This window comes from Bubalus bubalis, chromosome 13, assembly GCF_019923935.1.
Source record: "Bubalus bubalis isolate 160015118507 breed Murrah chromosome 13, NDDB_SH_1, whole genome shotgun sequence".
NCBI classification, from domain to species: Eukaryota; Metazoa; Chordata; class Mammalia; order Artiodactyla; family Bovidae; genus Bubalus; species Bubalus bubalis.
Genome location: NC_059169.1, coordinates 18366465 through 18391907, shown reverse-complemented (window position 1 = coordinate 18391907; position 25443 = coordinate 18366465). Strand labels below are relative to the sequence as shown.

Genomic DNA, 25443 nt, shown 5'->3' with positions numbered 1-25443 from the left:
GACCACCTGTGAGTAAGAATGAGTTCTCCAAGCCCTTTGTGAAACCAGCCTCTGCCATTAAGAATAGAGTAAGTCTCTTACCAGGACTTCTAATAATAAAAGTGATGAAAAACCCTTGTTTTTATGGTGGTTTCAGAGCTCTCAGAAATGTTGTAGCTCGTTTAGTTGTCCCAGGATTCCTCTGAGGAAGGCAAGGCAGGTATTTTCAGAGATAAAGACCCAGAGGCCCAGGAGGGCACATGATGGGCTCAGGGTCATGTGACTCGCAGGTGGCCGACCTGGTTTCTAAAGTCCAGTGCTCTGACTGCTAGACCCGTGTTCTCTGTTCTGTGCTCTCCTCCCACAGCCTCCACTGAGGCTCAGAGCCAAGAGGAGCTGCTTTTCTAGCAATAGCTCTGGCCTCTCTGTCAACTGCTTTCTATAGTGTCCCCCCCACACCCCGTGCTGTAGATTTTTAAGAAAATTTCAAAAATAGAATAGACTGAAAGGGTAACACAATGTATCACTCCAGAATAGGGCTCTCTGGCAGAAAGACTGTTGTGAGTTGATTCTGCTTTTTAGAAATAGACACAGGAGAAACCCTGAAGACAGAGTAGAAGTTACTCTTTTGTGAGGGACATTTACACTTATAAAGGAAACATCCCTTTGTAAAGGTGTCTGCCTCTCTGTACCAGAAAAAGAAGGATGGCTCTAAATCACAGTAGAATCCTGTTGAAGGACAGTCTTCAAGAAGAATGACATCTGCATAACAAACCCAACCCTAGTGTAGTTTAAGCTGCTTTTCCTGCTAACCTCTCATTGGCGCTCCATCATCTTTTCTTTTGTCTTTAGCTGGAGATGGCATTTAAGGTGGGGCTTGGGCCATCTCAGGGAGTTACTCAGCTCTTCTTGATATTTCACATGTGTATCAGAAATATACATGTTAATAAACTTCTGGTTGATTTTTTCTTGTTATTCTGTCACTTATTACAGGGATCCTCAGCTAGGAACTTAGAAGAGTAAAGGGAAATAAGCCCCTATGTCACCCTAGTGAATGTCGCTCAGTCATGTCCAACTCTTTGCAACCCCATGGTCCTCCAGGCCAGAATACTGGAGTGGGTAGCCTTTCTTTTCTCCAGGGGATCTTGCCAATCCAGGGATCAAACCCAGGTCTTCCTCATTGCAGGCAGACTTTTCCAGCTAAGACACCAGGGAAGCCCATGTCACCCTAAGCCAGCTTCAATAATTGCCATAATGAGCAGTCTTGATTCATCTGAAACTCACTCTCACTTCCCAAGATTATTTTAAAGCAGTTCCAAGACATCATATCATTTTTATCCATAAATATTTTAGTATGTATCTTTAAAAGATGTAGAATCTTCCCCAATAAACATATTTAGCATATTATTGTGCATAAATATTAACTTTAATGTCATCAGTATCTAGCCAGTGCTCACAGTTGTCTTTTTCCCCTCTTGCTGTTGGCAGCAGTATTAAATAGGGTACATTTGGCTGCCATAGGTTATACAATTGCTTTTCTGTTCCCCGCCCTCAACCCCGCACCTCTAGGTTGTTTCTCCTGTAGAGATTCCCACAGCCTGGATTTGGCTCATCCCTTTTCCCTCTGCATCAGTTAACATGTTCCTCTGGCACCTTAGTTGGTGTTTAGATCTAGAGGTTTGATGTAACTCATTTGGATTGTCTTCACCTCTTTCATCTATGTAGGGGGTAGGATTATATACTTCCTTTATGAGGTATATAACATCTTTTGTGTGTATGTGTGTGTGTGTGTGTGATGTTAGGAGCTATTCATGATCCTTGCTCAAGGTCCATTAAGTCATTAAGGGTTGCAAAATGGATATGCTCTAAGCTGTTTGGTTCACCCTGAACTATAATATTTATAGGAAGAGTAGGGGAAAATAATGGTTTTCACTTTTTAAAACCTGTTTTCAAAATGATTACTTGGTTCTCCTCTGGGGCTAGTGAGTTTTTATTGTTATTTGTTTGGTTTTGTGAATGTCAGTTTGAGCTCGTGGATTTAAGCATTTCTGATCTGCTTCAGCCCATTTCATTTGTTATGCTTATGCCAACCTTTGACCATCTTTGGGCATTGAGGGTCTATTTGGGTTGGGTCCTAAGTATTTTGCACTTGCTCTAGGAGTCTTTGCTAGATTTTTTGTTTTGTTTTGTTTTGTTTTGTATTTTGGTTCCTGGTGTGAGAGGATGTTTCTAGCTCATTTTGTGCAGCATTTGCTCCAACCCTGGAATCATCCATTTCTTCAAGCAGTCCTGGCTTCCTTTAGTATGAAATGGTATTTAAAGACTATAGTCTAAATGCTAGAGGTGCTTATTGCTCTTGGTTTTTGTTTTTTGGCTTTTTCATTAAACAACGTTAGAATACATTTTTTAAGGCAAAGAAATAAGCTTATATGGGTGTTTCCAGTCCAAGTCAGATGCAATAAGGTTTTGCTTCATCTTATTGTGCTTACATGTGTATCTCTTTCCTCCCATCATCTATTCTTTGTCCCATGTCTAAGCCCAATTCTCAATGATATCAGCATAGTTATTCATTTATTTTACCTTATAATGTGAAAGCAATCTGAAAGCAATTTAAGATTTTTATTTAATTTTTTGCAGTTCATACTGTCTTAAGGTAGGTGTATCACACAGAGAATGTGTTTTCAAATTATTTTCTTTAAAACTGCCTATTCAAAAGATTTATTTATTTTTTACTGAAGGATAATTGCTTTACAGAATTTTGCTGTTTTCTGTCAAACCTCCACATGAATCAGCCATAGGTATACATATATCCCCTCCCTTTTGAATCTCCCTCCCATCCCACCCCTCTAGTTTGATACAGAGCCCCTGTTTGAGTTTCCTGAGCCAGACAGCAAATCCCCCATTGGCTATCTATTTTTACATATGGTAATGTAAGTTTCCATGTTACTCTTTCCATACAGCTCGCCCTCTCCAGAAAAGTACCTAAATATATACCCATCCTGTTGGTTGGCAGAGCCATATAAAAAAGAACTATTGGGTATATATTTAGGTACTTTTGTTTAATTTTACTCTGAAGTTTTAGGAATTGCATTTAAAAAAAATAGATGTTTTATAATTACAATTCTGTATAAGTTTTCATGATTCCAAAATCAAGAAAAGGCTATTTTTAAAGAAGGCCAATATCCTTGTTAGATCTATTCCAATTCTCCTTCTCCTTTTAAAGATAACTTTTCAGGCTAATTTTAATTCATGTTTTATTCATAATTTTAAAATGTCTTTTCTGAACATTTTATTTTTCCTACTGTGCAAAATGAAAAATTTTAATTTCATCTCTATAATCTCTGGACATGAGTTTAGAAGGATTTTTTTTTTTTTTTAGTTTTTTTTTTAATTTAATTTAATTTTATTTTTTAACTTTACAATATTGTATTGGTTTTGCCAGATAACAAAATGAATCCGCCACAGGTATACATGTGTTCCCCATCCTGAACCCTCCTCCCGCCTCCCTCCCCATACCATCTCTCTGGCTCTACTACAAAGCCACAGTCATCAAGATAGTATGGTACTGGCACAAAGACAGAAATATAGATCAATGGAACAAAATAGAAAGCCCAGAGATAAATCCACGCACATACAGAAGGATTTTTCTAGAAGCATGAAATGTGCCATAGGACTCTGGTTAAAACTCTTTGTGACCCTTGTAACTCCTTCAGGGCAGGTCCATAGCCATTCCAGGCTCAGATGACATGACAGTGCAAGTGTGGAGGTTAGCAGATGCTTACCTGGGGTTAGTTTCTGCATCCAGAATCCACAGGGAGAGGAATCTTCAAGCTCTACCCTAATCAGTTGAATCTAAACCAGTTTCTGGAGACTGGACCTCGGGCATCAGAGTGCACTTATCCCCTCTCAGGTATGCTAAGGTGCAGTCAGGATGAAGACCACTGTGTAAAAGATGAGCGAAGGCTAGGATATCTAGAATCCTAATGGCTATGACTCCCCCAGATTCACTGCTTTTCCTCCTTATCTCTGGATTTTTCTCAACTCTACATTTTGTCACCTTTCCCCCAGTTCTAAAGATTAACTGCCTATTCATTTTTCCTACAAGCTCGCTCTTTTCTGCTTGAATGTTTTACTGAAGCATTTTTCTTGGATAGCTTGTTTCTATTTTCATGTGTTTTTTTTTTTTTTTTTTTCCCCCATGAATGAGATATGGGGAAATTGGGTAAGAAACATTAACATGGAGGAGGAATTCTATCCACCGTGAAAGTTCTAGCATCTAACCTAGCCATGCAAGAAGTTACCCTAAGAAGCAAGAGGTGGAACCCAATGTTAGGTGCTGTCAGAAGGGTGAATACCAAGGACTCTATCAAGAAATGTCTAACTCGAGCTTCCCTGGAAGTCCAGTGGTTAAGACTCTACGCCACCAATGCAGATGCCTCAGGATTTGATCCCTGGTCAAGTAACTAAGATTCTGCATGCCACATGACATGGCCAAAAAAGGAAAAAAAATCTGCCTCAGAGACTCAGACTCTCTGAGAACCTTGATTGATGAACGCTGTAGTATTAAATTAAGTTCTTTTAAAGATCCTTCATGATTTCAGAGTTGTGAAGAATTCTTGTGGAAGAGGAAAAACTATACTCAGTTGGTTTGTGGAAAGAATAATCATGGGGTGGTCATAGATTGATGTCAAAGAGGAAGGGTTTAAGGGGGCAGTGTTTGACCCTGTTCCTGCTGATCAAGAAAATTTCAGTTTCATTAGATTCATGGTTGATAATGAATATTTTCTCAGTTGCTTTATTTCTTATTAATTGAAGGTGAGAATCAGGAATGTACAGATGAGAGAATTCCTTGGTGGTGTCTGCCCCACGTGTGGTGGGGGCAGCTCCTGGGAATGGTTATCACCAGTGTCTGTGTCCCAGGCACTCCTTGCCTCTCTGAGAGATCTTAAAGATAAATAGAGTGTTCTGAAATTGGACTTTTCCTTGGAATTAACACCACTGTTTCATTTGGAGTTAAAACTTGGAACAGAACATTGAGCATATGCAGGAGCTAATCTTCTGGTAGCTGGAAAATCTTTCACCTGGTTTGCCTCAGCCAGTTTTACCAAATGCCAGAAATGGAAACACTCACAGATTACAAATGCTGCTGCCAGCTCTCCTGTTAAATGACTCTTTATCTTTAACCTTTCCTTGTGTGTGGAGGTGATGGATTTCCTCAGTCTACCCTTGACGGCCTCAGTAACTCTTGTCCTGTGTGTTCTGGAAACTTTGAAGAATCATATTTAATATGTGTATTCTTATTCTCTATATGTACTTTGGGGTTTTGTTTTCACAGTTTTGTGCTAGTCACTATTTTGTTTTCTATTTTTTTGAGAGAAATTACTGGAAATTCTTCTCTACTTGCTGTTATTTTTCATATAGACTATAATATCAGTTTTCTATTTTCAATAGTTGTGACTTATGCCAGAATGGAAATTCCTTGTATGTTACACTTTTCGTCACTTCTCTGAATTGCCGTGGCTGCTCTTTGCGGAGGCAAAGTTGTGCATGTGTGCTCAGTCACTCAGTTGTGTCTGATTCTTTGTGATCCCATGGACTGTAGCCCACTAGCTTCCTCTGTCCAGAGGATTATCCCGGCAAACTACTAGAGTGGGTTGCCATTTCCTACTCCAGAGCATCTCCCCATCTCTGGAATCAAACCTGCATCTCCTGTGTCTCATGTATTGAGATGGATTCCTTTCCATTGGGCCATTGGAGGAAGTCCCAAAATAGTGCTTAAGGATAGCAAATGACTCTTCCCTCAAATTCCATCAGATCAAAGTAACAGTTCATGTTTGAAAACCTTTATCTTTTTGAAAATTTCTGTCCCAAATAAAGAATAATGATTATCAAGAAAAAGAGAAAAACAAAAAAAGAATTGGCAGATGAGTGAAAGATACCAGCCATTAACTGGCATTATACCTTATCGAGGCTGTTAGTTCAACTGTTTTTTTTTTTTTTTTATTTTTTTTTAAGTATTTATTTATTTAGCTGTGCTAGGTCTTAGTTGCAGCATGTGGAATCTAGTTCCCTGACCAGGGTTTGGACCCAGGTCCCCTACATTGGGAGTGTGGAGGTATGGAGTCTTAGCCACTGGGCCACCAAGGAAGTCCCTCAACTGGATTATCAAATACTGTTTGTCAGTGAAAAAAATCCAGCTATGTTTAGGCAGTAGTAACCTGCCTTTATTTCCACTCTTTTTTTTGCTGTATTTGTTGCATTTATTCATATTCTCTTTGGTGAGTGCTATTACTCTTATTTCTCCTATAATTACAAGGATGTTAACCTCAAATGGAGTGCTGAGTAGCAGGAAACAGTGATTCCCAAAGAGAATCACAAGTTTCGGGAAAGTCTGGAATGTCAGGTATTACTGCTGGGCTTCTGATGGTTTGTGGCTGCAGCACTGGACTGCCCTTGGCCATGCCTGGGCTGGGACTGCCTGTGTGTACAGTTTGATGTTCTTGCTTCTCTGTGTGGGCCTCCACATTTCCATCTCAGGAAACTATAAACAGTGTGTTTGGCAATCCATTGTATGAGGGCCTCTTCCACGAGCTCTCTATGCCTCTTGGGATGGATGACACTGGAAATGGATGATAACTGATCATTTTAGCTAGGTTCTGATCATCTTACTTATACTTCAGCTAAATAGTATTCCCTTTATCCTCTATAGCAGATGGAGGTGGGAGGGGGGTTCAGAATGGGGAGCATGTGTACACCCGTGGCGGATTCATGTTGATGTATGGCAAAAGCAATAAATTATTGTAAAGTAATTAGCATCCAATTAAATAAATTTAAATTAAAAAAAAAAAGAAAAGAAAATTTCCATGACTTCATGGAAGGAGAACCAGTTGATGTAGCCTTTGAACGTGTGTGTGTGCATGTGTATAGATCAAGACAGGAATATTGAGGCTTAATGAGGCACCCATATGAGGGACTGAGCCATCTTTTGGTAAATATCCTGATCAGACACTAGCTGGCCGAGGAGAAAATGCTTAATTATTTTGGTGTTTGGTGTTATGCATTCTCCTTCCCTTCCTCTTGTGTGTGGGTTCCTCAGATTCAGAGAGATGGAAGAGAGCTATCAAAGCAAACCTGTCAGTTGCTTCCCTTGTCTGTGTTAGTAAGGCAGGATTGCCAAAAAGGAAAAGCCCTTCCTGAAAGATTTCCAAAAGTTTGGCATTTGGTCTTTTGAGGAGTCTGTGGAGGAAATGATGTTGAGGGCCAAGGTGTTTACTTTTGGTGACCTGGATTTGTATTGAGTGTTTGGTTTTCCTTCATGGTGGAGAAGGAAGGGGACCTGGGGAGAAGGGGACCTTCAAGGGGTGACTAGAGAGAGAAAGCAGGTTGTGGGATGAAGTGGCTGTTTGGCAGGGTGGGTAAGAGTTGCTCTTTCTTTGCCTTTTTCTTTGGGAAAGCAGCTTGCTTTCCCTAAGTCTTATTCAGGGTGGAAGCCTCAGTGCACCCTGAATCAATTGGCTTAGGCCTTGGGGAAGAGAGGAGTGGTAACATTTCTTCCAAACCACTAACTGCAGTGGATGGTGGATGGAGAACCACGGAAGACATGATTTTTTAGCTTGGCCTCCACCGTGTTTAATTTTTAACTCCAAGGAACATTCTAACTTCTAGAGGGTAGAGGCATAGTGAGGCAGTGCTCTCGGGAGCTGAGAGCCTACAGACCTGCCAAGCCTGGTTTCTTTGTGGTACTCCAGCCAAAGCTGGTTTCCTTTCTCATGGTCTGCAGACATGTGGAGTTTGGGATGGAAAAGAGTGGATGTGTTTGTGCCAGTGTCTCAGTTCATAAAGATTCATGAAGAAGGTGATGAAAGTGTGTCTCCCATATGTGAGCTATGTTGACTTTCTATTGGGCTGGGACTTTGAGAGGACAGGGGACAGGGGCAGGCTGCCAGCAGGCTTGTTCCTGTGGAAGCAGATTTCTTCCTCTTCTTCTGCCACATTTTTCCTTATTCATCTTAAGCTCACTTGGTATTGTGACAAATGACTTCTAAAGCACTGGTTGTGATATTTATGCTGAGCATCCACCGAGTACTAAGCATAAGGTACTAAGGCTTTACTATCTTTGAATATAAAATTTTGACTTAAGGCTAAAACTGTTACCTGCTTGTCTCATAGGAGATAGTGAATCTGTATATTTTCTTTTAAATTAGCCACGAATATAGCATTTTGTCTGGACTGGAAGAAACACAAGCTGGAATCAAGATTTCTGGGAGAAATATCAATAACCTCAGATATGCAGATGACACCACCCTTATGGCAGAAAGTGAAGAGGAACTAAAAAGCCTCTTGATGAAAGTGAAAGTGGAGAGTGAAAAAGTTGACTTAAAGCTCAACATTCAGAAAACAAAGATCATGGCATCTGGTCCCATCACTTCATGGGAAATAGATGGGGAAACAGTGGAAACAGTGGCAGACTTTATTTTTTGGGGCTCCAAAATCACTGCAGATGGTGGCTGCAGCTATGAAATTAAAAGACGCTTACTCCTTGGAAGGAAAGTTATGACCAACCTAGATAGCATATTCAAAAGCAGAGACATTACTTTGCCAACAAAGGTCCGTCTAATCAAGGCTATGGTTTTTCCTGTAGTCATGTATGGATGTGGGAGTTGGACTGTGAAGAAGGCTGAGCGATGAAGAGTTGATGCTTTTGAACTGTGGTGTTGGAGAAGACTCTTGAGAGTCCCTTGGACTGCAAGGAGATCCAACCAGTCCATTCTGAAGGAGATCAGCCCTGGGATTTCTTTGGAAGGGATGATGCTGAAGCTGAAACTCCAGTACTTTGGCCACCTCATGTGAAGAGTTGACTCATTGGAAAAGACTCTGATGCTGGGAGGGATTGGGGGCAGGAGGAGAAGGGGACGCCAGAGGATGAGATGGCTGGATGGCATCACTGACTCGATGGACGTGAGTCTGAGTGAACTCCAGGAGTTGGTGATGGACAGGGAGGCCTGGTGTGCTGCGATTCATGGGGTCGCAAAGAGTCGGACAGAACTGAACAACTGAACTGAACTGAACTGATAGCATTTTGTCAAAATGTATTTCTAACATGCTATGCTAAAAGTAAATCTTGTGTTAAGAAAAACTGACATTTCTAATTAAGGCTTTTTTCTTTTCTTTTAGGAAGGCACCAGAGTAGTTCAACCCATATTTTTGGGGAAAATGATTAGTTATGTTGAAAACTATGATCCCAATGATTCTCCTGCTTTGCACGAAGCCTACGGCTACGCGGCAGGGCTGAGCACCTGCGTGCTCGTGTGGGCCGTTCTGCACCACTTGTACTTCTACCACATGCAGCGTGTGGGGATGAGGCTGAGAGTAGCCGTGTGCCACATGATCTACCGCAAGGTGAGTGTCGCTCGGTACCACGGTGTGTACCTCCCTTGAGGGATCAGCAACATTTAGGGAAAGTTCTCTGTAAACTAAAAATTTCCTAACTGAGATTGTTTACACCTTCTTAGAGAAGCTTGCTTTTGCATCAAGCCAAGTTTGTTGAAGCAAACTTTACTAATAATGAAAGGTTTTCTTTGAAATCAAGTGAGGGCTGCTGTTGATAACTTTTAGCCATAGGGTGTTGCATAATACCCACTAAATTTGTAATATTAAATAATATTAAATTATATTTTTAAAATGTTACATTAATATTTAAAAATAAGTATCAATATTATCAAGCATATTTTGAATGTCTTCATACCTAAATCTCATAGTGTTGTTTATGGAAATTTTTTGTTGTTGTTCATTAAAATCTTAATTTATATCAAATATTTATTTAAAAGTGAACTTCACAGATTGGATCTATAAAACTATATCTCGAAGCAGAGAATGTATTTGAGAAAGGGAATGATTATAATTTTAAAAGACCCATCTAATTATATTCAATATAATTGTGTTAGTTAGAGAAAAATATAAAGAATTCATGCCAAATATAGACTCACTCACTATATTATATAGATGTGATTGTTGTTAATTGTTTCAGAGAAAATAGTAGGGTATTTGAGATAAAACTTGAAATTTAACATTGTTTCATTCATTCTAGAGAGAATTTGTTGCTCTTCATTTAAGCTATTTATCTTTAGTATTCATCATAGCACTTTTAATAAGAACTGATTTAATGTGTTCAGTGATTTTATATTGAGGAATGCCACGAAATTATTCCATAGTTTACCCTAAACTAGTATAACAGGAATAAGGATTTCAGATGTCTTTACAAAGGTATTGCCACAGATATATTGGTGTCAAGAGCTGAAGGGCTCTGTATAAACTTGATCCTGTATACCTCTTTGCCATACTGTTGCTTGAAAAAAAAAAAAAATCCTTATTTGACTGTATTATAGTGTTGAAAATTTCTTAGAGAGTAGATCTTAAGTATTCTCACCACACATGTAAAATAAGACAATTATATTAGGTAGTAGATACTTGAAGTGGCTTTACTATAGTACTCATTTCCCAATGTATATTTCTATAAAAGCTACATGTGGTAACCTTAAACATATATAATTTTCATTAATATAGTCCTCATTGAAAGATAAAATTGAACAGCTTAAATTGAAAATATTGCTTCTTTTACCTGATTGCTGCTTATCTAGAACTTCCATTACTTTGGGATACTTCTATCAGCAGAAAGTGAGATGTCATCTCATCTCTCCTTTAGCAGAGTCTTGTACATCTCGGGACTGTATGAACCTGGAGACCTGGCATCTCACTGTCTTGTTTGGTAGCAGCATCTGAGTTGGTTTCCTTCTGGGTGATGAGGAAATTGCAGTGGTGCCTGCACATTCCAGTCAGGGGTCTTCACTGTCATTTATCATCATCTTTGTTATTCTGTTGCATCTTTAACCATTTAGGAGATGGATACTCAGATTTCCCCACCAATTGGCTAAATGTTTGTCTTTTCAGATCATGCTTAACTCTCATATGAATGATAGTTGCTCAGTTGTGTCCCACCCTTTGTTTTGTGACCCCACAGACCATAGCCTGCCAGGCTTCTCTGTCCATGGGTTTCTTCAGGCAAGAATACTGGATTGGGTTGCCATTTCCTTCTCTGTAACTCTCATAATAATTACAAAATTTTTACCAGAACTGCATTGTGAAAGCTTTAAGTTAGGTGTGAGGTGATGGTGTACTCAAAGCTCACTCTTTGCTGCACAGATGAGCCATTGTCCACTTGTTTTTCTTCCTCTTCCCTCTAACACTTTGAAATCTTGCTTTTTGGAAATGTGATCTGACCTGGCACATTGGCTTATGTGAATGTAAACATCTCCCAAGATGTCATTTGCTGGCTTAATTATACCCAAAAGATGGTTCCTATATGAAGTCAGAAATTGTGGGGATTACACCATTGACATAATCTGAAATTCCAAAATCATTGGAAAGACAAATTTCCTTGGCACAGCCTTGCATCTAGACTCCTCCTGTTACAGAAACAAGACACTTCTTTCAGTTTACAGGTGGACTGATTCCTTAGGACCCAAAAACTGGTACGACAGAGCAGCTCTGAAAAGCCCCTCTGAACATTCGTGGTTCGTCTTGGGCCCCATCTTCTAATCCCTGGTCCTGGGAAGAAATCAGGTCAAGTGTTAGAAATGGAGCGGCTGCTAAGCTCGTAGCTGTAGTTTGTCTACACCGTGGATCCCAGGCTGGGGCAGGTCTCCAGGGGATCTCTATGGCTGCACATCTGCCACTCCTAACATGGCCCATTCAGCATTTTCGTGCTCTTTTCAGAGGAATTTTGAATGATTCTGTGGAAGGTATATATGAAAATGACCTGTCATTTATTTATTAATACATTGTCACAGATTTGGTAAAGTTACTTCTGACTTTTGATTACTGATCTTTTCTTATTGTGGTGAAATATACACACATAAAGTTTACCATTTTCACTCCTTTTCAGTGCAGCATTTAGTGTCATTAGGTACATTCTCATTGTGTGGCCATCACCGTTATTCATCTCTGGAACGTTTTGTTTTTCCCAAGCTGAACCTCTGCTCCCATTAAACACTAACTCCCCGACTCCTCTCCCCTCACCCAGCACCGTTCCACTTCTTCTCTATGTGAATTTGACTACCTTAGTACCTCGTGTAAGTGGAATCATACAGCATTTGTCATTTTGTGTGAGGCTTATGTTCTGTAGCACGATGTCATCAAGGTTCATCCATGTTGTGGCAGGTGTCAGAATTTAATTCCTTTTTAAGGCTGAGTAATATTCCATTATAGGTCTATACAACATTCTGTGTATTTGCTCATCTGTCAATGGACAGTTGTTTCCACCTTTTAGGTATTGTGGACATAGCTGCTGTGAATATGAGTGTAAAAATTGTCCGTTCAAGTTTGTGTTTTTAGTTTTTTTGAGTATACCCTTAGTATAATTGTTGTATTTTATGATAATTTCATGCTTAATTTTTGAGCAACTTCCATATTCTCTTCCATTGTGGTTATATTATTTTACATTCTCACTTGATCTTTGGTTTTCTTCTTTAACTTGAGAAGTAAACGAAACATTTTTATAAAGTATGACATTGTGTTTGGATTGGTGGCTCCAGTTGGTGGTCTGTTGAAGCAGCTCCTGGTGTCTTTTCAGTTTTCTCAGATCTCTAGGGCCATTTTTCTTACTAAATAAAGGGATTTGGCAACACGGGTTGTAGTTTTCATAAAGTCAGCAGATTGGCATTAAGACCACAGTTTCCTCACAAGAACAGTGTTTTGAACATTATACTCATTCATTTCAGAATGAAAACACTAAGCCCAAAGTGTTTAAATATTATCACCTAGAGAATTAATGATTGAGTCCAGATTTAGAGTCCAAGTCTCCAAATTTCCTTCTTTAAATTACCCTCTCTGCTCTCATCTAATTTGGCTCAAAATTATTTAGTTGGCTCTTAAGTGTAAACCTACACCCTTTACCCTTCAGACAGGTCCACGTTCACTGAAACAGGGGGTGGATTTTGCTTCTACCTCCTCTTCCTCCCTTTGCCGTCCTTGCTGGCGGGGCTGCCACCACACTAAGTTAAAGGCTGAAGAAGGGTCCCTATAGCCCCGCTTTCAGGGGTCATTCTGCTTCTGCTGACACCACTCAAGACCCCAGGAACACATGCTCCATTGTGTTATGTTCTAAGATGACTTGGTATCACCTTAGGAATCCAGTTCTCTGTCTCCCTCTCTCATTTCAGGCACTTCGCCTAAGTAGCTCGGCCATGGGGAAGACCACCACAGGCCAGATAGTCAACTTGCTGTCCAACGATGTGAGCAGATTTGACCAGGTGAGCTGCCCCTGAGGGATCCTCTTCCATGTCCTGTTCTCACTGGGTCCAGCTTATTGGGATGCCAGGTGCCAGGGTTTGGTGTTGGCCAGGATTCCATTGAGGATGTAAGATGAAGGTTCTATTTATCCAACTTTCATTTCTCTGTGTGCAACTTAGATGTAATTATATGTATTGTTATGTAAATGAGAATTTTGTTTTTCTAATAATAGATGGGCAGCAGTGTTCTTGCCCAGCTTTGGTAGTGTCCCTAGGGGTCCTCCTGGCATGGCCCTCCTTGGCACGTGGTGTGGGTGTCGCTGGACAGTCTTCCTCCTCCTCTAGTTGATGAAGGCCTGGTGGGAGGGATTGTTCTTTCCCCTGTGCCCTATTCAATGTCTGCTGCGTAGAAAGCCTGTGAGGAACAATGCCAAGTAAGTGGTTCCCAGCCAAAGACAACCTACCCTCTGCTGTCACCTTCACAGTCTTTCTTCCATTGACCTTATGCATAGATGACATGACCCAGGGCATTGTAGCTATTGGTCAGATCTGTGTTGCACCAGACACTTCCCTTTCAAGTATTCATTCATCAAACATGAAGTAAGGCCCCTACTCACTTCCAGAGTTCAACAAAGCTTAGTTTCTTCCATGTATAAGCCACAGCCTATCAAGGAGGTAAATATACTAGTAATTACTGGAGAGAGTGGTAGGTACCATAAAATAGGCTTTCCTGGGATGCCACGGTTCCCCAGAGGAGTTGGGGGCTAAATTCTAGGACAGAGATCATTTGGGGAAGCCCTGGGATTTCTTTGGAAGGAATGATGCTAAAGCTGAAACTCCAGTACTTTGGCCACCTCATGTGAAGAGTTGACTCATTGGAAAAGACTCTGATGCTGGGAAAGATTGAAGGCAGGAGGAGAAGGGCACGACAGAGGATGAGATGGCTGGATGGCATCACTGACTCGATGGACGTGAGTCTGGGTGAACTCCGGGAATTGGTGATGGACATAGAGGCCTGGCGTGCTGTGATTCATGGGGTGGTAAAGAGTTGGACACGACTGAGTGATTGAACTGAACTGAACTGAACTGAGCTTATCTGTGTTGTGGACAAAATCCACATCTTCCTTCAGCGCTGCTGGTCTGATTCTCCTGGGACATCCCAGGAGATGTGCTGCCCCTGAAATATGTCATCTGGGGTAGACACTTTGATTTCTGCTTTAGCAGGTTTAAAGCCCACTGAGATAATTTCTGTTTAGTTTCCTTTTGTTCCTTCAGAGCATATTGTTTCCACACTGTATCCTTATTGGCTTTTATACCATTGTAAGAAGGCTTTGTCTTTCTCTCTTTAAGGTAATGATGTTCTTGCACTATCTGTGGGTGGGGCCACTGCAGGCTATGGCAGTGACTGCCCTGCTCTGGATGGAAATAGGAATATCATGTCTTGCTGGGATGGCAGTTCTCATTATTCTTCTGCTTTTGCAAAGCTGCTTTGGGACATTGTTTTCATCATTCTGGTAAGAGAAACACTGGTTTTAAAAATTGATAATATATAGGTTTTATTCCTAGTTTTTTTAAGGAATCTCCATACCATCTTCCATAGTGGCTATATCAATTTACATTCCCACCAACAGTACAAGAGCATTCCCTTTTCCCCACACCCTCTCCAGCATTTATTGTTTGTAGACTTCTTGATGATGGCCATTCTGACTGGTGTGAGGTGATATCTCATTGTAGTTTTGATTTACATTTCTCTAATAATGAGCACTGTTGAGCATCTTCTCATGTGTTTGTTAGCCATCTGTATGTCTTCCTTGGAGAAATGTCTGTTTAGGTCTTTTCCCACTTTTTGACTGGGTTGTTTGTGTTTCTGGTATTGAGTTATATGAACTGCTTGTATATTTTGGAAATTAATCCTTTGTCTGCTGTTTCATTTGCTATTACTTTCTCCCATTTTGAGGGTTGTCTTTTCACCTTGCTTATAGTTTCCTTTGCTGTGCAAAAGCTTTTAAGTTTAATCAGGTCCCTCTTGTTTACTTTTGTTTTTATTTCCATTACTCTAGGAGGTGAGTCAGAGAAGAACTTGCTTAGATTTATGTCATCGAGTGTTGGGCCTATGTTTTCCTCTAAGAGTTCTATAGTTTCTGATCTTACATTTAGGTCTTTAATCCATTTTGAGTTTATCTTTGTGTATGTTGTTCTGACCCAGCAATCCCACTACTAGACATATACCCTGAGGAAACCAAAATTGAAAAAGACACATGTATCCCATTGTTCATTGCAGCACTATTTACAAAAGTACAACATGGAAGTGACCTAGATGTCCATCAACAAATGAATGGAAAATGAAATTGTGGTACATATACACAATGGAATATTACTCAGCCATGAAAAGGAATGCCTTTGAGTCAGTTCTAATAAGGTAGATGAATGTAGAACCTGTTATACAGAGTAAAGTAAGTCAGAAAGAGAAAGATAAATATCATATTCTAATGCATATACATGGAATCTAGAAAAATGGTACTGAAAAATTTACCTACAGGGCAGCAGTGGAGAAATAGACATAGAGAATAGACTCGTGGTCATGGGGAGAGGGGAGAAGAGGGTGAGATATATGGAGAGAGTAACATGGAAACCTACAGTACCATGTGTAAAATAGATAGCCAACAGGAATTTGCTCTATAGCTAAGAAACTTAAACAGGGGCTCTAGATCAATCTAGAGGGGTAGGATGGGGAGGGAGATGAGAGGCAAGTTCAAAAGGGAGGGGATATATGTATACCTATGGCTGATTCATGTTGAGATTTGATAGAAAACAACAAAATTCTGTAAAGCAATTATCCTTCAATAAAAAGATTTAAAAAATTGATAATATGTAATTGGTAATCTGTGGTCATGTATGGATGTGAGAGTTGGGCTGTGAAGAAGGCTGAGCGCTGAAGAATTGATGCTTTTGAACTGTGGTGTTGGAGAAGACTCTTGAGAGTCCCTTGGACTACAAGGAGATCCAATCAGTCCATTCTAAAGGAGATCAGCCCTGGGATTTCTTTGGAAGGAATGATGCTAAAGCTGAAACTCCAGTACTTTGGCTACCTCATGCGAAGAGTTGACTCATTGGAAAACACTCTGACGCTGGGAGGGATTGGGGGCAGGAGGAGAAGGGGACGCCAGAGGATGAGATGGCTGGATGGCATCACTGACTTGATGGATGTGAGTCTGAGTGAACTCTGGGAGTTGGTGATGGACAGGGAGGCCTGGAGTGCTGCAATTCATAGGGTCGCAAAGAGTCGGACACGACTGAGCGACTGATCTGATCTTATCTGATCTGAATTGATAACATCACGGTTGCTTTTATTCAAAAACAAGACCAACACCTTCTCTAGTCTCTTCTTTGTGTGGGTTGTAGACCCTTCAGACTCAGCCAGTGGAGGCTCCAACCTTATGCTGAAGGCCCGTCTTGAAACAGGAACAGTGAAAGCATTCGCTAACTCCTCTTGGCACCGTATCTGAATAAGTAGTGTCCTTCAGCAGAATTTGCCCATGTCCAAGTTATTTAAATATTGTTAAGTAGTAATAATCTTGTAGGCCCATTTTTCACTGCATATATTTTTGTTATGCTTGTGTTGGAGCCTTTTCAGGTATTTATGTTCATGTTTCCATTAAGTTATAAGCACCCCAAGGGCTGATCTCCATTGTGTCTTTATGAAGCCCCACATTCACAGCAGCACATGTGATAGAAAAGTGGCTGGTGGTGAAGAGCCTTCTTCTGCTGAGTTAGACCTGAAGCAGGTCCCAGAGAGTTGGAGGTGGTTGGTTTTCAGGTGATGGAGATGTTGTGCTGCTTGAAGTTCACTGAGTTCTTGTGTGTGTGCAGGTCTGTGCTTGGTGTCTTTCTTTATTTGGAATTTCCTTTCCTGTCTTTGCTGTGGAGAGATGTTCCTTATCCTTCGAGGCCCTGTTCCAGTGCTACCAAGCCGCTGAAGCTCTTCTTGTTGGGAATTAACAAGTCCCATCTTTTCTGCTCCCCAGAACTTCTCTCCTTTTTCATTACACATTGTCTTCCTGCATGTCTTTCTGCCTTCCCTACCTGTGACCTCCTTGAGCAGATAGATGGTTTGTATCTGACTCATTTCAGGTCTTCCCTAGCCAAAGCTGCACATTCTCCAAGTTACTTCTCGAAATGAGATGAATGGTTGACTTCTTAATTGAAGCCTTCTTCTCCGTTTGTACTTTGAGTAGAATCTGCCTGTGTTCTAAGTGCAAAAAAGCTGTAGAGAACTATTTGCTTCCTGGCCACCACCTGCCACCCCCGCCCCCATGCCCACTACTGCTGTTGCTAAGGAAAGTCGGGCTGTGGTCACTAAAGCTCATCTGTCACGTCTGTCTCCTCAGGAGTAAGACCTCAGCTCTCACAGATGACAGGATCAAGACCATGAGCGAAGTCATAACTGGCATCAGAACAATAAAAGTGAATGCTTGGGAAAAGTCATTTATAGACCTTATTACCAGACTGAGAAGGTAAGTTTATATATATAGATGTCACTCCATATTTTCATTCTTTATTTCCTATTTACTGGATGCTTTAGATGTCTTACCAAAGAAGTATTTAAGTTCACCAATACTTACTATTCACTGCATCATCCATGTGTTACAGGAAGGTTAAGGAGAATGGTGGAGACATCATTTAACCTGCTCTTCCATTTACCATATTCTCAAAGGAAAAAATACATATGCTTCTTAGTTGTATAGAAATGAAATTCTAAGTAGTTCTGAAAACCTCAAATCTCAATAATCAATGTCTTTAAGATAGTATTCGAGACAATGACATTCAAATTAAGATTGTAATTTATGTTGATGGCCCATAAATGAGGAGATTATAGAGATTGGTGTACCTATATTGAGCCAAACTATATGAATCACTATTTTTTAAATTAATTTATTTTTTATTGAAGGATAATTGCCTTACAGAATTTTGCTGTTTTCTGTCAAACCTCAACATGAATCAGCCATAGGTATACAAATATCCCTTCCCTTTTGAACCTCCCTCCCATCTCTCTTTATTCTTCGTTGTTGTGATTAGTCAGTCATATCCCACTCTTTTGTGACCCCATGGACTGTAGCTCACCAGGCTCCTCTGTCCATGGAATTTCCCAGGCAGGAATACCGGAGAAGTTGCCATTTCCTTCTCCAGAGGATATTCCTGACCGAGGGATTGAACCCGTGTTTCTGCATTGCAGGTGGATTCTTTATCACTAACAAGTTCATGAATCACTATTATTCATTTCAAAAGGAGCTATGAAAACACTGTTCCTTTCGTTTTGCTTCATGTTTGTAGACTATTTTTCCATCTTTTATTTAAATATCTTATGAGCATTTCTCTGACCCCACCTTGTCACCTCTGACTTTGCACCTTTCTGGGGACCGCCCCCCTGCCCCGCTGCTGGGAATACACTCCCATGTTCCTTCTTCTTTGGCCTCCTCCAAGCCTGACCAACTCTAACTCATCTTCTCAGGGTCCACGTGTGTGTGACTTGCCCTGACTCCACTGCTCTGGGTTACATGCCTCTGCTCTGAGCTCCCATGGGAGCTGTGCTGACCGTCTCTGTCTATTGTCTCCCAATTTTGTGGTTGCTAATTCTCTTCCCCCACAGGTTCATGAGCCCCTGGAGGGGACAGGTTGTGTCTTTCTGTGGGGAGCCCAGCACAGGACTTGTGATTATGAATGCTTGTTGAATGAATGTTGAATCCCGTCTGATTGACCCAGAATGTTTGAAAGTGTGATTTAATCCTCCCCTTACTTAAAAGAGTGAAGTGATGATGAAATCTGTGGTCCTGGTGTTGGGGCAGACTCCTGGGTGTGCACTATGCTAATGTCTCCATGATGTGAGGGATAGTTTATTTTAATCTGTGTCTACTCCCTAGAAAAGGGCCACTCATGTGGGGCACTGAATTCATGTCTTGTATGTTGATGCTTCTTTTAAATCCTATATCCTACTTTCTTTTCTAGGAAGGAAATTTCCAAGATTCTGAGACGTTCCTACCTTCGGGGCATGAATATGGCAATATTTTTCGCTGTGAGCAAAATCATGATTTTTGTCACCTTCATCACCAATGTGCTCCTTGACAACCTGATCACAGCCAGCCAGGTGTTTGTGGTGGTGACGCTGTTTGAGGCTCTGCGGTTCTCGAGCACCCTCTACTTCCCCATGGCCATCGAGAAGGTGTCAGAGGCCGTTGTCAGCATCCAAAGAATCAAGGTTTAGTGAAAAATAACTTTTTAAAGTTATAGCTGGATTTTACCTAAAATACCTCCTTTTATGTAGTGTCACTGTGTGCCAGTTAGGTGAGATGTAACTCTTTCAGTGCCAAGCTGGCAGTCTTTCAAAGTGTATGTACTTCCATCTTTTCTTAGTGTGTTAAAAGTATCATAAGATCCATGAATGGGAAAGACTAGAGATTTGTTCAAGAAAATTAGAGATAACAAGGGAACATTTCATGCAAAGATGGACTCAATAAAGAACAGAAATGGTATGGACCTAACAGAAGCAGAAGATGTTAAGAAGAGGTGGCAAGAATACACAGAAGAACTCTACAAAAAAAGATCTTCATGACCCAGATAATCACGATGGGGTGATCACTCACCTAGAGCCAGACATTCTGGAATGTGAAGTCAACTGGTCCTTAGGAAGCATCACTATGAACAAAGCTAGTGGAGGTGATGGAATTCTAGTTGAGCTATTTCATATCCTAAAATATAATGCTGTGAAAGTGCTGAACTCAATATGTCAGCAAATTTGGAAAACTCAGCAGTGGCCAGAGGCCTGGAAAAGCTCAGGTTTCATTCCAATCCCAAAGAAAGGCAATGCCAAAAAATGCTCAAACTACCGCACAATTGCACTCATCTCACATGCTAGTAAAGTAATGCTCAAAATTCTCCAAGCCAGGCTTCAGCAATACGTAAACCATGAAATTCCAGATGTTCATGCTGGTTTTAGAAAAGGCAGAGGAACCAGCGATCAAATTGCCAACATCCTCTGGATCATCGAAAAGGCAAGAGAGTTCCAGAAAAACATCTATTTCTGCTTTACTGACTATGCCAAAGCCTTTGACTGTGTGGATAACAATAAACTTGTGGAAAATTCTGAAAGAGATGGGAATACCAGACCATCTGATCTGCCTCTTGAGAAATTTGTATGCAGGTCAGGAAGCAACAGTTAGAACGGGACATGGAACAACAGACTGGTTCCAAATAGGAAAAGGAGTACATCAAGGCTGTATATCGTCACCCTGTTTATTTAACTTATATGCAGAGTACATCATGAGAAACCCTGGACTGGAAGAAGCACAAACTGGAATCAAGATTGCCGGGAGAAATATCAATAACCTCAGATATGCAGATGACACTACCCTTATGTCAGAAAGTGAAGAGGAACTCAAAAGCCTCTTGATGAAAGTGAAAGTGGAGAGTGAAAAAGTTGGCTTAAAGCTCAACATTCAGAAAACGAAGATCATGGCATCTGGTCCCATCACTTCATGGGAAATAGATGGGGAAACAGTGGAAACAGTGTCAGACTTTATTTTTGGGGGCTCCAAAATCACTGCAGATGGTGACTGCAGCCATGAAATTAAAAGACGCTTACTCCTTGGAAGGAAAGTTATGACCAACCTAGATAGCATATTCAAAAGCAGACATTACTTTGCCAAAAAAGGTTCATCTAGTCAAGACTATGGTTTTTCCTGTGGTCATGTATGGATGTGAGAGTTGGACTGTGAAGAAGGCTGAGTGTGGAAGAATTGATGCTTTTGAACTGTGGTGTTGGAGAAGCCTCTTGAGAGTCCCTTGGACTGCAAGGAGATCCAACCAGTCCATTCTGAAGGAAATTGGCCCTGGGATTTCTTTGGAAGGGATGATGCTGAAGCTGAAACTCCAGTACTTTGGCCACCTCATGCGAAGAGTTGACTCATTGGAAAAGACTCTGATGCTGGGAGGGATTGGGGGCAGGAAGAGAAGGGGATGACAGAGGATGAGATGGCTGGATGGCATCACTGACTCGATGGACGTGAGTGTGAGTGAACTCCGGGAGTTAGTGATGGACAGGGAGGCCTGGCGTGCTGCGATTCATGGGGTCTCAAAGAGTCAGACACGATTGAGCGACTGATCTGATCTGATCTGATGCAGGTTAGGAAGCAACAGTTAGAACTAATCATGGAACAACAGACTGGTTCCAAATAGGAAATGGAGTACATCAAGGCTGTATATTGTCACCTTGCTTATTTAACTTACATGCAGAGTATCTCATGAGAAACGTTGGGCTGGATGAAACACAAGCTGAAATCAAGATTGCAGGGAGAAATATCAATAACCTCAGATATGCAGATGAAACCACCCTTATGGCAGAAAGTGAAGAGGAACTAAAGAGCCTCTTGATGAAAGTGAAAGAGGAGAGTGAGAAAGTTGACTTAAAGCTCAACATTCAGAAAACTAAAATCATGGCATCTGGTCCCATCACTTCATGGCAAATAGATAGAGATACACTGGAAACAGTGGCAGACTTTATTTTTTTTTTGGGGGGGGGGCTACAAAATCACTGCAGAGGGTGACTGCAGTCATGAAATTAAAAGATGCTTACTTCTTGAAAGGAAAGGTTTGACCAACCTAGCAAAATATTAGAAAGCAGACATTACTTTGCCAACAAAGGTCCATCTAGTCAAGGCTATGGTTTTTCCAGTAGTCATGTATGCATGTGAGAGTTGGACTATAAAGAAAGTTGAGCACTGAAGAATAGATTCATTTGAACTGTAGTGTTGGAGAAGACTCTTGTAAGTCCCTTGTACAGCAAGTGAATCCAACCAGTCCATCCTAATGGAGATCAGTTCTGGGTGTTCATTGGAAGGACTGATGTTGAAGCTGAAACTCCAATACTTTGACAACCGGATGTGAAGAGATGACTCATTTGAAAAGACCCTGATGCTGGGAAAGACTGAAGACGGGAGGAGAAGGGAATGACAGAGGATGAGATGGTTGGATGGCATCACCGACTCAATGGACATGAGTTTAGCTAAACTCTGGGAATTGTTGATGGACAGGGAGACCTGGCATGTTGCAGTCCATGAGGTCGCAAAAAGTCGGACACAACTGAGTACCTGAACTGAACTGAAGATCCGTGCTCATTTAGCAGTAGTAATATTAATAGCAGCAACACAGGCCTTTGCCATGCAGTGATAGCTGCAGGACGATTCAAATGTCTAAAAGCAGGAGATGCAAACAAATTGCATCTCCTGTGCTGACTGGAACGTCTAGGCAGTAATGGTGCACAGTCCTGGGGTGACTTGGATTCCTCTCTGGTCTGGGAGGGGAAGAATTTGCTGAGAAGTCCCTGTTCCCTGGACAGGAAGTGTGGCCTCAGATTCACTTAGTTCTCTGTGTTTAAAACTGGATTCTTTCCACCAAAGATGTCTTATTGTTGATTTCTGATCTCTGCATTTTTGTTCCTGTTCTTCTTTTACTTCGTGTCTAAGCCTCTCTCTAGCTGCCCTCATCCTTTCAAATGTGTGATTCCCACCATGCCTGTTGTCTCCTTTTTAAAACTAACTGTCCCTAAATAGTTAGGGGTAAATAATTTTTATCATGAAGACAAGGGCCTGGCACACAGTAGGTGCTCAAATATTTCTGTTTAAAATGAAGATTAAATCGTCTCTGTGAAAATGAATGATTTATTATGCAGGCTTCCCTGGTGGCTCAGCGGTTAAAGCGTCTGCCTGGAATGCGGGAGACCTGGGTTCGATCCCTGGGTCAGGAAGATCCCCTGGAGACGGAAATGGCAACCCATTCTAGTATTCTTGCCTGGAGAATCCCATGGAGGGAGGAGCCTGGTAGGCTACAGTCCATGGGGTCGCAAAGAGTCGGACACGACTGAGCGATTTCACTTTCACTTCATAAGCCCAAGAAGTCTATTTTTCTCTAAACGATGAAGGGGGACCCATGTTCTTGGCACTGAATGATTCCCATAGGATTGTGAAAGATTTTAACTTCAAAGCACTAAAACTTTTCAGTGACTTTTGCATCCAGTAAAATGTGTCTCTGAGGTTATCTTATTCACAGAGCAGCTTTAGGTTTTCCATTACCACCACTAGGAAGTCAGTCTTTTTGGCTGAAGTTCTGATGTGGATACTTTTCTGCATAACCTGTTCTGGGTCTGCACTTCATGGCTCTAATGGCCATTTAATTTCAGCTTTTCATCAGAGTGGGTCCTGGAGAAAAATCCAGCCATCACTTCAGGTGCTTTTTTTCTTTTATTTATTTATTTATTATTTTAAATTTTATTTTATTTTTTAAACTTTACATAATTATATTAGTTTTGCCAAATATCAAAATGAATCCGCCACAGGTATACATGTGTTCCCCATCCTGAACCCTCCTCCCTCCTCCCTCCCCACACCATCCCTCTGGGTTGTCCCAGTGCACCAGCCCCAAACATCCAGTATCGTGCATCGAACCTGGACTGCTTTTTTTCTTTGAAAGTGGGAATTTCTGTTCTAATATACACACATTGAGTGTTGATGTCTTGGTTACACACTTACGCTGAAATTGTATCTGATTCTGTGTGGACCAGATATATAACATATACATTGCTCTCCATGGCCCTTGGTCTTTTTAATCAATAAAAATTGATATATTCCAGATGAGAAATTCAAGCAAGGTGTTTTGAGGCTTATGCTGCATCACAAAGTATGAAACCAATACAATATTGTAAAGTAATTAACCTCCAATTAAAATAAATAAATTTATTTAAAAATAAATAAATAAAAAATAAAATAAAACAATATTTGTATAATTAAAAAAAAAATAAAAAACTGATGCCCTGTTGACTCTTTGAGAACAGCAGGCTCGTTCCTTAAGTGTGGGTAGGGGAGGTTTGATGGTTTGAGCCAGAAGGGTGACTTATGTGGTCTGCCCACCATCTTGTAGGTGCCATGTGCCAAGATCATACACAGTTCCCTGCTTTTGATCCCAGCAGCTCAGAAATGGCAGTTGGCTTGTGGTGTTTTTGTATCTTACTGTTCGTAATTGCCTTTGCGTGTGTGCAGTTAGTCCCTTACGATTTCTTTGTATTTTGTTGCTCAAGGAGATGTTTGTCCAGGTGCAAGTGCTCCCATACAGGGCCCTGGGTCCCAGCCTGCCTCATAACATTTCTCTTGTTGCTGTGTCAGCTTTAACTATGTAAGGCTGTAGCCATGCTACAGTGGTTGGACTGATTTGAACAACCATACAGTCTGATTATGCAAGACTCAGTCTTAGCTTGGGTTGGGACTGCATAAGTGCATAAATGACATAGTGTCTCTCCTCTATGTGACTTAATATTCCTCTGGGGATTCAGAGGTAGGGAGGGTAGTGCCAGCTGGGGAGGTACTGAGATGGTTCCCAGTAAGGTTAGTATTTGAGATGGGCCAGAAGGAAGGATGGGGTCAGAACTCAGAGTGTCCAAGTAGAGGTCACCTGGGGAGTGTGGACTTAGGTGCTGGTCTATCATTGGGAGGTGTTAATTGTGGTGGACATTCTTGGAGGTGCTGTAGAGAGATCAGGAAGGAGTGGTGTGTTTGGGGTCAGTTTGGTGGTTTGGAGGAGAACTCAGGAAGGAATCAGAAAAAGAAAAGTATTAGTATTTGAAATGATTAATTAGTGAGTGAGTTTCTGAAATTATGTTGTTTTCAGAGGAAAGAAGAATTGGGAAAGAGATGAGCTTTGGGAGAACAGATGAGAGCTGCTACGTGGCTAATGATGGGAGAGGTGGTGTAGAGAGAGGACTCAGGCTGCAGTGGTTGAGAGCCTGCAGAGAAGTTCTCAGACCACTGTCTGTTCATCTTGCCTCCTGCTGGACACGGGTTTGGTGTGGGCAGAAGTAGCTTTGCCCAGTGTTAGATTCTCTGTGAGCCTAGATGAAAGGAGGAGGAAATGAGAGGATCAAGTCTCCTGCCAGCTAGTGTTTGAGAGAAATGCAAGGATCCTGTCTTTCTTTTCCTGCACAAGCATTTTCATTCATGTCCATCGAGTCGGTGATGCCATCCAGCCATCTCATCTTCTGTTGTCCCCTTCTCCTCCTGCCCCCAATCCCTCCCAGCATCAGGGTCTTTTCCAATGGGGAGTTGACTTAGATGTATATGTACTATAATAATAGTATATT

General features: G+C 41.2%; 3 protein-coding genes across 5 annotated transcripts in view; all 3 read left to right on the top strand.

Moving 5' to 3' along the window:
* LOC123464831 (ATP-binding cassette sub-family C member 4-like) overlaps window positions 1–25443 on the top strand; it is an 891549-nt gene that overhangs the window by 77353 nt on the left and 788753 nt on the right. The gene's annotated exons all lie outside the window — the stretch shown is intronic.
* LOC123464828 (ATP-binding cassette sub-family C member 4-like) overlaps window positions 1–25443 on the top strand; it is a 293559-nt gene that overhangs the window by 146284 nt on the left and 121832 nt on the right. The window lies entirely within an intron of this gene.
* Window positions 1–25443, top strand: part of LOC123464558 (ATP-binding cassette sub-family C member 4-like) — a 48012-nt gene that overhangs the window by 14224 nt on the left and 8345 nt on the right. The window contains exons 4-8 of the mRNA XM_045162469.1: window positions 9154–9378; window positions 13197–13286; window positions 14616–14779; window positions 17654–17779; window positions 19269–19518. Of these exons, the coding sequence (XP_045018404.1) occupies window positions 9154–9378; window positions 13197–13286; window positions 14616–14779; window positions 17654–17779; window positions 19269–19518 (855 nt within the window). The remainder of the gene's footprint in view (window positions 1–9153; window positions 9379–13196; window positions 13287–14615; window positions 14780–17653; window positions 17780–19268; window positions 19519–25443) is intronic.